General features: G+C 36.4%; 1 protein-coding gene across 1 annotated transcript; it reads left to right on the forward strand.

Annotated features, from left to right (window-relative positions):
• Positions 1-1977: 1977 nt before the first annotated feature.
• LOC114168615 (uncharacterized) lies at positions 1978-5694 on the forward strand. The gene is made up of 2 exons (XM_028053501.2): positions 1978-2538; positions 4066-5694. Exons 1-2 carry the CDS (start codon positions 2173-2175, stop codon positions 5647-5649), a joined length of 1950 nt encoding a protein of 649 aa, XP_027909302.1. The 5' UTR covers positions 1978-2172; the 3' UTR covers positions 5650-5694.
• The last annotated feature ends 6920 nt before the right edge of the window (positions 5695-12614 follow it).

Genomic DNA, 12614 nt, shown 5'->3' on the forward strand with positions numbered 1-12614 from the left:
TCAACGTGATATTTTAGAATACTTATTTTTAAAATGATGTTTTGTTAATATAGTTATTCATTTTTAATGTGTTTATTGTTTAATCTAAAACAAAATGAGATGACTAACGGTTATATTAATTTAACATAGGGATCGCATTAAATTATTTAAAAAATATAAAAAATCAAATTGAGAAAAATAGAAATAAAAATAAAAAGACTATAAATGAAGAATCACAAATGCTTTTAGGTCATATAAATTTAAAATTAAAAATTGACTTATACATTAAAAATTATCTCTATTTATATAAAATTTGATTTATTTATAATTGAGGTGGAATCTAACTCTCCTCTTCAATTAAGACAATGGAGTTTAAGTGGAAATGTTTGGTGCGGAACCAATTGAAATGAATAATGTGAAACAAATAGAATAAGATTCTGCAATTTGTATAGTGCTTGATTGTTGACAGAACAACTTAAACAGAGAACTGATGCTTTGGCTTTTCCATGGCAATAATTATCACATTGATGAAACTTCTTTTATTTTTATTAATTTTTTTAATTTGCTGAATTACGTAAAGTGACTTTTGTTCCATTCCAAATGAAAAGCTTAAAACCTCACAATGTCAGGAATATATAAACTGCATCTTTGACTTAATAAAATTCGTGAAGTGCATGGCCACCTAATACACATAAAAAAATGTAAGAATACTTTAGTCTTATAAAAAATATTTAACTTTATACACATTTACTTGAAAAAAATCCCCCTCTAAACCTTTTGTCTTAGAGATTTTCTTGGTTGGAACATTATAACATCCATTATGTAGTCGGAGAAATACTTCTCGACAATTTTTGTTTTTTTCCATTTAGAAGCAAATTCATAATAAAATAGAGAAGGGAAAAAAAAATCTGCGATATTCGATAAAAAGTATATAATTTTCTTTTCTATAGCTTTTATTACAAGGTATTACTATCTGTCATCAATTTTATTTGGTTACATTCGAATAAAAAAATTGTGTTTGGTAAACATTTTATTAATTTGACTATTAGTCTCTGCTCCAAAGCTATTGAATGAAATGAGTATAAGACTATTTGGAGAGAAATCATGCGGAGTTTGAAGACCTTTTAGAGTTATTACTTTTTTAAATATGATTTAATCAACACAATAATGAAAATAATAAATAAATTAAATAGTAAAGAAAATTTTGATATTATGATCTCTATATTAAGAAAACCTTAATTATAATAAGTGGCGGAACTTCTTGTTATTAGAGAAGCTTTGGCCCCAATTTCTTTTAATGTATGGTATTTTTAAAAAAATTATATATTTGTTTCTATAAATTTTAACTTCCCTTTTATATTCACTATTTTATTTTTTATTTTGTCCTTTTCTTTACTAATTTTTTTTTAATAACCATATTAGTTTTAAAAATGGATTGTTAAGTGATTACTAGAATGCTATTTCTCACAAAATAATAAGTTCAACAACAGTAAGATGTAAACGACAAAACACACACACACACACACACATATATATATATATATATATATATATATATATATATATATATATATATATATATCATCTACAATTAGATATAAAAAAATATTAAAAGGAAAATATCACGCTATTAAAAAAAAGACAATTTTTAACAATTCAATATATCAATATTTTAATTATATATTTTTTTATACTTTAATATAAATTATTAATATATTATTATATTATTAGAATAAATTGTAAAATATTTACATACTATGAGAGTATAATTTTTGTCTCTCAACATCGGGGTCCACCAAAAAATATCCTTTATTTGTTTGAGACTGAATTAGCCATGACACAACCTTTGAAAAAAAAAAGAATTGAAGACAAGCATTCTCTTTATGTTTCTCCTTTCTTCAAAGTTTGAATTTTCCTAGTCATCTGTGTTTTTCGTTCCTGCTTTTGATTTTCTCTCCTTCTTTTCCTTCTGGTTTTTTCACCCCTGCTTTGTTTCTTCTTTTCAGAACTCACTTTCACTTATCGTAATTTGACAAAAAAATATCTTACTAAAGTAGACGGTCTCAGTTTCAAGACGTAATTTTTCCTTTTCTTTTTTCGATTTCCTCTCTAATTTTGGATGTTACTTCATATCTACAAATAATAGAAGGTGCATGCAGTAGGAGGAGTGTGGTAGAAAGAAGAAAGAGAGACATGACAAAGATACTGTTTTTTGTTTCCTTCGTATGGTTCCGCATGATGACTTGTTCATCGTTCAGTGACATGGATGCGTTGCTGAAGATGAAGGACTCCATGAAGGGACACAAAGCCAAAGACGATGCGCTCAGCGACTGGAAGTTTTCCGCCTCGCTTTCCGCGCACTGTTCATTTTCTGGCGTCGAATGCGACCAAGACCTTCGAGTCGTTGCCATCAACGTCTCCTCCGTTTCACTCTTCGGCCACCTTCCGCCGGAGATTGGACAGTTCGACAAACTCCAAAACCTAACCATCTCGCAGGACAACCTCACCGGCGAGCTCCCCAAGGAGCTTGCTGCCCTCACTTCCCTCAAGCTCCTCAACATCTTGTTGGGTATTGGGCTCCCTTCCTATGTGGAGAAAAGGCCCAAAATTTGAGAAGCCCATGTCTCACTTAAACCTAGTGGAGAGGAGGCTATAAAATAAAGAGAGAGGCAGAACAATAGAGTAAGAACACACTGAAAGCCCTAACACATAGAGGGAGAGGTAGAGGGAAAATTCTGTTCACGTTTTTCATAGAGCTGTCGCAGTAAATTCGGCGCTGCGGATTCGTTCACCGTTGGATCGGGCTGAAATTTTTACAGCAGGTTCGGAACTCATTGCTCTTCATTCTGACCGGTCGGATCTTTGATACGAGGTCTGAGTTGGGAGATATTAATTTCGCACTGCAGCAGTGATTTGTAGAGGTTTTCCTCTCTTGTTCTTCTCTATTTGAAAGCTTTGTTGCTTTGTTATTTGGTTGGGTGTTGGCACTAATTTGTGCTATTGATTGAGACTCTTTTGTACTCTTGTTGATCATAGTGAAGCTATTTCTTTGGTCTGGACGACTCGTGGTTTTTACCCTTGATTTGAGGGGTTTTCCACGTTAAAAATCTTGGTGCCTTTATTTGTGCTTTTGGTGATTTATTATTGCTGCTCTTTGATTATTGCTCCTCATAGATTCTTGCAAGTTAGGGGAAATTATATCCGCTGCATTCTCTGGTATATTGTTTGTTGTTGTTTTCCCCATCAGAGTGGTATCAGAGCCGATGGTTAATGCCGGCTTAGACGAGTGCAGTACCAGTATGGTCCTAGTATCGAAAGTCTTCCTGGCAAGAGTCCCAGTTAAGGGTTCCAGGTAAGCGTGTCCCGTTAAGATGAACGGCGGTACGAGAAGGGGTACTCGTGGTTGGGAATGCTTCCGCTGGAGGGGGAGTGTACCAATGTGGTTGAAGGGACTCACCCTTGAGGGAGAGATTGTTAGGAATCCAAGTGTGAGTCTAAGTCCCACATTGACCAGAAATGAGAAAGTAGAGCACTATATAAGAATCAAGACCCATAAACCCATTGCCTTAAGGTTTTGGGTTGAGAGTGGTGTCAATGTCTTATGTGGTTAGGCTCAGGTCTCATTGGTGTTGTTCTCCCCGGTGAAACCCCCTCTGTAAAACCTAACAAGTGGTATCAGAGCCGATGGTTAATACCGGCTCAGACGAGTGCAGTATGGTCCTAGTATCGAAAGTCTTCCTGACAGTGTGGGTCAGGTAAAGCGTGTCCCGTTAAGAAAGAACGGCGGTACAGAAAAGGACAGAAAAGGAGTACTCGTGGTTGGGCAGCTTCCGCTGGAGGGGGAGTGTACCAATGGGGTTGAAGGGACTCACCCTTGAGGGGGAGAATGTTAGGAATCCAAGTGTGAGTCTAAGTCCCACATTGACCAGAATTGAGAAAGTAGAGCACCATATAAGGATCAAGGCCCATAAACCCATTGCCTTAAGGTTTTGGGTTGAGAGTGGTGTCAGTGTCTTATGTGGTTAGGCTCAGATCTCATTGGTGTTGTTCTCCCTAGTGAAACCCCCTCCATGTAAAACCTGACACATCTCTCACAACACCTTCTCCGGCAATTTCCCCGGCCAAATCGTTCTTCCCATGACCCAACTCGAGGCCCTCGACGCCTACGACAACAACTTCACCGGACCGCTTCCGGTGGAATTCGTGAAACTGGAGAAACTCCGCTACCTCAAGCTCGACGGAAATTACTTTTCCGGCAGCATACCGGAGAGTTACTCGGAGTTTGAGAGCTTGGAGTTTTTGAGCTTAAGCACCAACAGTTTGTCGGGGAAGATTCCCAAGAGTTTGTCTCGGTTGAAGACGCTGAAGTATCTAAAACTCGGATACAACAACGCTTACGAAGGTGGGATCCCGCCGGAGTTCGGAGCCATGGAATCACTGAAATACCTTGACCTCTCTAGCTGCAACCTCAGCAGCGAGATTCCACCGAGTCTGAGTAGTTTGAAGAACCTGGAGACGTTGTTCTTGCAGATGAACAACCTCACAGGAACCATTCCGTCGGAACTCTCTGCGATGACGAGCCTCTTGTATCTGGATTTTTCCTTCAACGGCCTCACCGAAGGAATCCCGGACAGCTTCTCTCAGCTCAGAAACCTCACTCTACTGAACTTGTTTCACAACGACCTATACGGCATTGTTCCGTCCTTCGTCGGCGAGCTTCCGAAGCTGGAAACGCTGCAGCTCTGGGAGAACAACTTCTCCGCCGCGCTTCCTCAAAACCTGGGCCAAAACAGTAAGTTAAAATTCTTCGACGTCACGAGCAATCATTTCACTGGGTTGATCCCTCCGGGTTTGTGCAAGAGTGGGAGGTTACAAACCTTCGTCATCACCGATAACTTCTTCCACGGTCCAATCCCCGATGACATTGGAAACTGCAAGTCTCTCCTCAAGATCAGAGCCTCCAATAACTACCTTAGCGGCGTCATTCCGTCGGGAATTTTCAAACTGCCATCCGTCGCTATAATCGAGCTCGCCAACAACCGTTTCAACGGCGAACTGCCTCCCGAGATTTCCGGCGACTCTCTCGGGATTCTCACGCTTTCCAACAACTTACTGACGGGGAGAATTCCACCGGCGTTGAAGAACTTGAGGGCGCTGCAGACACTCTCACTCGACGCCAACGAGTTGGTCGGAGAAATCCCGGCGGGGGTTTTTGTCTCACCGGTGCTGACCACCGTCAACATAAGCGGCAACAATCTCACGGGCGCAATCCCCACGATGCTGATTGACTGTGTTTCACTCCATTTTATTGACCTCAGCAGGAACATGCTGGTCGGGGAGATTCCCAAGGGCATAAAGAAGCTCACAAGCTTGGGCCTTTTGAATGTTTCTAGAAACCATTTGACAGGGCGAGTCCCTGAGGAGATTGGGTTGATGAGTAGCTTGGTGACGGTGGACTTCTCCTTCAACAATTTCAACGGCAAGCTTCCTACTGGGGGGCAGTTTTCGGCGTTCACCGATAACGCCTTTGCCGGGAACCCCAACCTCTCTCTCAGTCAAGGATCCTCCATGAACAATGTGGGAGCAGCGGCTGCTCCCACACCCATCACATTTCTACATGTAGTATCTGTGGCTATAAATTATCTACATCTATATTATTACAAAATGTAATCATGTATCGTAATGAAGACATTAAATTTGATCGCTTTTATTTTTTCTTTCTTGTTCATTGATTATATAACTATTTTTTAAATATTTTTACTTGTTTTAATTCCTGAAATCTTTCTCATTATCTACTCCTTGTGTATATTTTATCGTATATTTGTATTTGTTTTAAGAAAAAAAAAATGATATTTCAGTATATATTAGCATGTCAAATGGACCTCATGGACCAACTTGCTGGTCCGACTATAATCAAGCATGACTATAATCAAGCATGTTGGGTTAACTTTTCGAACTTATCATTTGATCGTTGGGAATAGTTTAAGTGTGAGTTAAAGTTTCACATTAGATAGAAAAGAAAAAGTTAAACACTATATAAGATTAAAGACCTATAATACCATTGCCTTAAGATTTTGGTGTAAAAGTGGTGTCAAATACTTTATATGTGTAAGACTAATGTTATATAACCATATGGAACCACAATCTCCCAATGTTTATAACCATAACCCATATGACGTCCCAATGTCTAAAACCATTAACTCATATGACGTAAAAATACAATCCAAGAATGGTATCAGAGCCGATGGTTCAGAATGACTGACCGCATAACCATAACACAAAAAGGGGTCACTGAAGTGACTTGAAGTGACTGACCGCATAAACACAACCAAAAAGGGGTCACTCATACACCTAAAGGGAAATAGCTCGATTTGTCTAGTCCACCAACCCGTCGAGTTATAGGTGAGTCAGCTCGTCAACCCGCAATTTCGCGAATAATGAAAAGCCATTTAGTAAGAGAAATAAGACGCAGACGAGAGAGACAAATATGTAGGCGAAAGAGACAAACGCAAGCAAACCCATACCACAACATCCACCTCACATACCCGCGACGCGACGACAAGTCCCATCTTCTCAAATCAGAGGTTAGGGCCAGAGGTTTCGGCCACTATTGGTTCGTTTCTCTCCCTCATTTTATTTCGATTTCGATTCTTCCTGTTTCGACTTCAATTCCTCCTCTTTCGATTTTGGTTCCTCTTCTGGTGTGAAATGGCTTAGTGAATCAAGACTGAGAATTTGATTTGGTTTAATCTATTGTTTGAGATTGAGATTGATTTTGTATTTGGTTCAATTTGTGGTTTAGTTGAGATTCAGATTCCCTGATCTTATAATTGTGTACTTCGTTTATGCACTTGAATATTTTTGCACTAATTTTGTCTATGAAATTAGGGTTACTTTACTTGATTGTATACCATTATCTTTTTAGGGTTACTTCGTTCAGATGCGAGACGAGTTCCAATCTTCAACCCGTTTTTTAAGTTATGGGCCGGCGTATTTTGACACTCCTAATGTATATGTTCTCAAGTGACAACTTTCCTTTCCAAATTCTCTTTCTCTTTCTCTTTTATCTCCTTATTCTGACTTTCTACTTAATTTATACTAAACATTTCATCAAATATTTTCATTTAATTTACAACAAATATTTCATCAAAATTCAGAAGAAAAATAACATACGAATTTATCGATAGAATTATCGAAAAATTATCGATAGAATTATCAAAAAAATTTAAAAATACAATTACTAATGAATTTACCAACTAATTTATGAATTTTCAAAAAAATTGATTTTCGACAAATTTACAAACAAATAAAAAAAATCATTGACGACATATTTATAAAGTCTATATAATACTACCAATTTTTGCTTTTATTTCACCTTCCCCCGTTTGCCTTGTTTTTATTTTCTTTAACAAGGTTTAATTGTACAGTCTAAATTTAATAGCACCATTTCCTCACAATTTTTATCGCACGACCATTTTGTATATTTATTTTTATGAATATAATAGAACAAGTAATGTATTATGTGATTTTTCGTAGCTGATTTTTAATTATGACTTGATTATGATTAGATCATTTTTGTTAGTAATTATGTCTCGCAATTATAATTAGATCATTTTTTAAGTCTTAAACTTCTTTTTTAAATAGGTATACAAGACAATATAGTTGTTTATCATGTAACAATGAAATGAAAGCTTGTGAAGACTTTTGAATAAACCTACGCACATTAATAAAATGGAAGATGAATATTTTGCAGATAATATGATTATTTACATTGAAATAAAAATAGCTGAAAATTTTAATTATATTCAATTATTTATGAATTCAAAAATATGAAAAGTGATAGGTAATCCTTTTGACACTACAAAAAAAAAAAATAGACACTACAAAAAAAAAATAGTAAAGGTTTATTAATTGAGGTTATAATAACCTTGACTAAGACATAAAAATAATGGAGGTTTTAGAAACCCTCCTTTAAGTATCATGTATTTTCAAGAAATCCCCAATAAAATTTAGATTTCCAATTTATTATTTTTATTTTCGCTTAAAAACCCTAAAAGCAGTTTTGGCTCTTGTTCGCCCTCATTCCCTCATCTCTGCGTGCCTTTCAACATTCTTCTCTCTGATTTCATATATGATTTCTTCTCTCTGATTTTATTTATCTGATTTCATATCTCAATGTCTAGGAGGAAGATGAAGCATTGTTCTCCTTGCTTTCAATCTCGTGTCACTGCTCTTTCAATTTCATCTCATTCAATTTCGTTTTCCCTCTCTCGCTAAGAGAAACTTGTGTTACTGGTGCTGGTGATGAGTTGTAATGTTAGATTATCACACTTTGCATAAAATCTTCTCCTAAAACCCCCGATTGATTAGTTGTAAATGTAAATCCTTTGTGAACACTAACCTAAATAAAGAACTCGTGTGGTTCAGAGACGAAAATCAAGTAAAGGTTTGTCAAGCTAAAGATTAATATGTGATTTTAAAACCCCAGACAAGTTGCGTTTTCTCAAGGGTCGTCAAAAACTTCCAATAATCTATTAGTTACGCTGGTTCTTCAGGTAAGTTGCAATCCTACTAAAAACAATTATTTTTATAGTGAAATATGTGTTATTTCTTTATAATTATAAATATACTAAATTATGTACATTTTTATTAAATTAATAATAATAATATTAAATGTATAAATTTAAATATATTATTTTGATTCTATAACAAATTTTGGTTAAAACCAGCCCGCTGTATGTTTGTTTCCCATAAGTTCATTAAATTTACAAATTTTGATGTCGTATTTTATTTCAATTAGTTTGGTTGACATAATAATTCCAAATATTAGGAAATATTTTTCTAAATTCATGACGTGTACAAATTTTGATGTCGTATTTTATTTCAATTTCAATTAGTTTGGTTGACATAATAATTCCAAATATTAGAAAATATTTTGGGTAAGAGCGAAAAATTATCTAACACTTCTAAATACTTAATTATGAGAAAATCAGTTTTACACGGTAAAGTTAAACAAAAATATAATATATCGTAAGTACTAGATCTAACACTCTAATTATATGAAAATATTAAGTCTTTGGGAATGACCAACAATACAAAAATAAATAAATAAAATTTTATTTAAATATGAAACAATATATAAAATTCTAACATTAAATTCTTTTAATGAACCTTTCTTTTATAGTGGTCTTTGCATTTCATGGTCAACTAAATACTTCACTACACCAAGTAAATAAAGTAATGCCTGATTATTTGAACATTTACATCGTTATTTGTATCCCTTACTCGTTTGTTTAATTATGGATGAAAATGAGGCATTAACACATTTACATAAGTGTTCGTATTCCCTTGATAGTTTATTTAAGTGTAAGATGAGTTGAGGGTAAGATCTTTATTTTATATTTTATCAAACTCCCATTTCGTAGCTGCCTCACAGCTACTTATTTATGTGGGCGCTATAAATGTTTTAATAATATTTGCTGTGATGTTTATGAATGGTTCGGACTATTACCAAAATTTTCGTGTTTGGACCGTTGGGGATGGAATTACTTTGATGGTTTGTACCAGTATCTTTCTTTCACAAATAACTACTATTCTAGAGACATCATGGCACGGAATTTTTTGGACGACAAGACCCAATCAGATTTTAGAGCAAGATTTGATAAGTACTAGTCAACAAATTGGAATTCATTTATCAATAGATTTTTTTCTTCCATTTGAACTAATTTCAATAATTCTTTTAGTTGCTTTAATAGGTGCAATTTTCGCATAAATGATGAAAAAAAGAGATGCTAGTTGTTTTGATGGGGAAGACAGAACAAATTAACTTGAGGTATATTAAATTACAAAGTTTCTTTAATTAAACTTTTAACAAGGAAGAATATAACTTAAACTTAAAAAAAATATAATTAATTATGGAATAATTATTCTATAAAAATAGAAATAATATCAAATTATACAATAACATAACATTATATTATTTATTTTTTATTGTAAAAAACTAAATATCACACCTAATGTGTTTAATTCAAACAAAAAAGTATGCTAATTTATGCGCATAATAAGATCCAGAAGACTCAAATAACATGGATTTTAATAACATTACTAAATAATTATTTGTTATATATATATATATATATATATATATATATATATATACCTTAATACATCTAAATTTTGTTTTTTATTTTATTTTTTAATATATTTTTTTCAAATAAATATTTCTAAAATTTAATAACAAATTTAAGTAAGAAAATATAAAAAAGGACATTTTAAAATATATTTATAAAAAAGTTATATATTATAACATATCATCAGAATATAAATTGTATGGTAGTTCTCCATTTAACATACTCTCCTCGTTAGTAAGACAATTCAGAAGTTTGCATTGATTTTTAAACTAGTTTCTCATGAATATTTAATGACATGAAATTACATCTTCACAAAAAGTGAATGACTCAACCCTCAATCATAAGCCCAGCCCAATGTACTTTTATCATTTTTTGTCTCTTTTTTTTTCTCTCATTTTTTCTGTAAGGCCCCATTTTATTCCTGCCCTAAAAATTAGTGGGTTGCCCTACAGTATTGGGCCTAAAGGCCGGCCCATAGGATAAAAGCTTCCTTGTTGCCCTAATCTCACACTCACACTCATTCTCACAGATCCAGCAGCCGTCACTCTCCTTACCCCTCACAGAACGCTCTGCTAGGGTTCTGCCTAAGGTTCCTTTCGAGCTAGCTCAGACCAGTTCCTACTCCGCGTAAGTGCCCTTCTAGCTTGTATGTACTTTTCCTTGGCATTAAGTCCAGTCAGGTCTTCGTAACAAATTCCCCTTTGTTCTGTTCCCCCACTGTTTTCCAGCTCCTTAGTAGTTCTCGGGACAGCAGTGCTAGCTACCGTACTACCAGGACTTCCGTTGACCCTTCCTCCAGGTACGGGAAGCTAGACCCTCTTCGTGTGATGTGTTTTGTCTTGTATCGTTGTGAGTTGTGGTTTGCTTGAGTTTGTGTACTGCTATGGGTGTATGAACTGCTTGGAAATCTCTGTTGGGCGTGGGTATGCGTTGTGCAGGTGCGAACAGTGGCGAACACTGATAGTCTCGCCCAGGCGAGCTCGACTCGCCCAGGCGAGATGTGCAGGGGCTCGCCCAGGGTTTTCTGCGCGAGTGGTCGCCCAGGCGACCAGAGTGTGTTTTGAGCGAGCAGACAACTCGCCCAGGCGAGAGGGGTCTCGCCTAAGCGAGATCCCGCATTGCTTTCTTACTCCTTTTGAGCCCTCGCTTAGGCGGTGGAGGACTTGCCTGAGCGAGATTGTCTCGCCTGAGCGAGATCCCTCAGCCTGGGCGAGGTGCTGGGCGAGACAGTGCTGTGTTTTTGGATGTTTGTTGTTCCTGGATGGTTTTTTTTGGTTGGGTATGAATGTATGATGAGTGGTATGTATATAATGGGGTATGAGGTATAAGTAGTATGATTCCTAAATTACAAATGATGGGTTCGGTATGAAAGTTGGCATGATCTCTACATGACTTGTATATGATGAGTTGGTTACATATGTATGTGTGTGAGGCCACAAACTTGGCATGAGTAATAATGAATCTTGGTGGTTGGTAAAGCTTTGGTATGGTTGGCACGAGGAGAAACACCTCCCGCATGATAGAGGATAACGAGTTGGCAATGGTTCAACATATGAGAAATGGAGATTTGTTATGGGTTTTGGGTTAAAACCTCATGTGCAACGTATGTATAAGTCCTTGGTTGTTTATGTGTGCTGGTCCGCGTCAGTGCATAATCCCCTGGGGTCTCTAGGTGAGACTTTCAAGGTTGCGCTTCAGTGGTCGGGACGTAATCCCATGGCCCCTGTTAGTGGGTGTCCATGGTGGTGCCCCATCTGTATAACTAAGTAAGGATTCAAGGTAAGGACTGTATCCTGACACTCTAAGGGACCAGTTAGTCTCACTTAGAGCGGGCTGACTCCTGTGGTGAGAGTAGCAGGAGGCCTGAAATTCATTAAGGGCTAACCTTGTGGTGAGGGAGATTTGATTCATCGTAACACTTGTAACACATAGCTCGGGAATGAGCAGCTCAGGTTCGAGCAGAGGTATCCACCACAAGTGCAAGCATCCGCTGAATCCGACTAAGTTATACGTATCCGGATGAGTCGAGTCGAGTCGTAGTGTATTGAATGAAGAGTCATAATATGTTTGGTTGTTATATGGATACGAGATGATGAAAATATATTTGACTATATGATGAATATGTGTTGGCTCTAACTTACCCGTTTGTTGCATGGTTGTGTTGTATGTGGTTGTTCTTCCTTGCGATGATCATCAACTTGGTTGATGGGAGCAGATGGGCGAGGTTCTCGTGGTCAACAAGGGAATGGTGATTCCACCGCTTAACCGTTCGGGCTGGATCTTACACTTCTCTTCTTGATGTCTTCTTTAGGGCTATGGCCCCTGTATTTGCTGTCTTTGGATTGTAAACTCTTAGTTAAACTGTTATCCTGCTTTTGTTGGCATCATGGTGTGCCTGGTTTTGTAGGGGTGATGTTGGGAACCCCAGGACTGCGTGATTTTACTATCTTATGTGTGACGTTTCCTTTAATTGTGTTTAGAAATTAAATGGGATGTTACATTTTC

This window comes from Vigna unguiculata, chromosome 11 (assembly GCF_037176805.1).
Source record: "Vigna unguiculata cultivar grain cowpea cultivar isolate G323 ecotype 2 chromosome 11, ASM3717680v1, whole genome shotgun sequence".
Classification (NCBI taxonomy): Eukaryota; Viridiplantae; Streptophyta; class Magnoliopsida; order Fabales; family Fabaceae; genus Vigna; species Vigna unguiculata.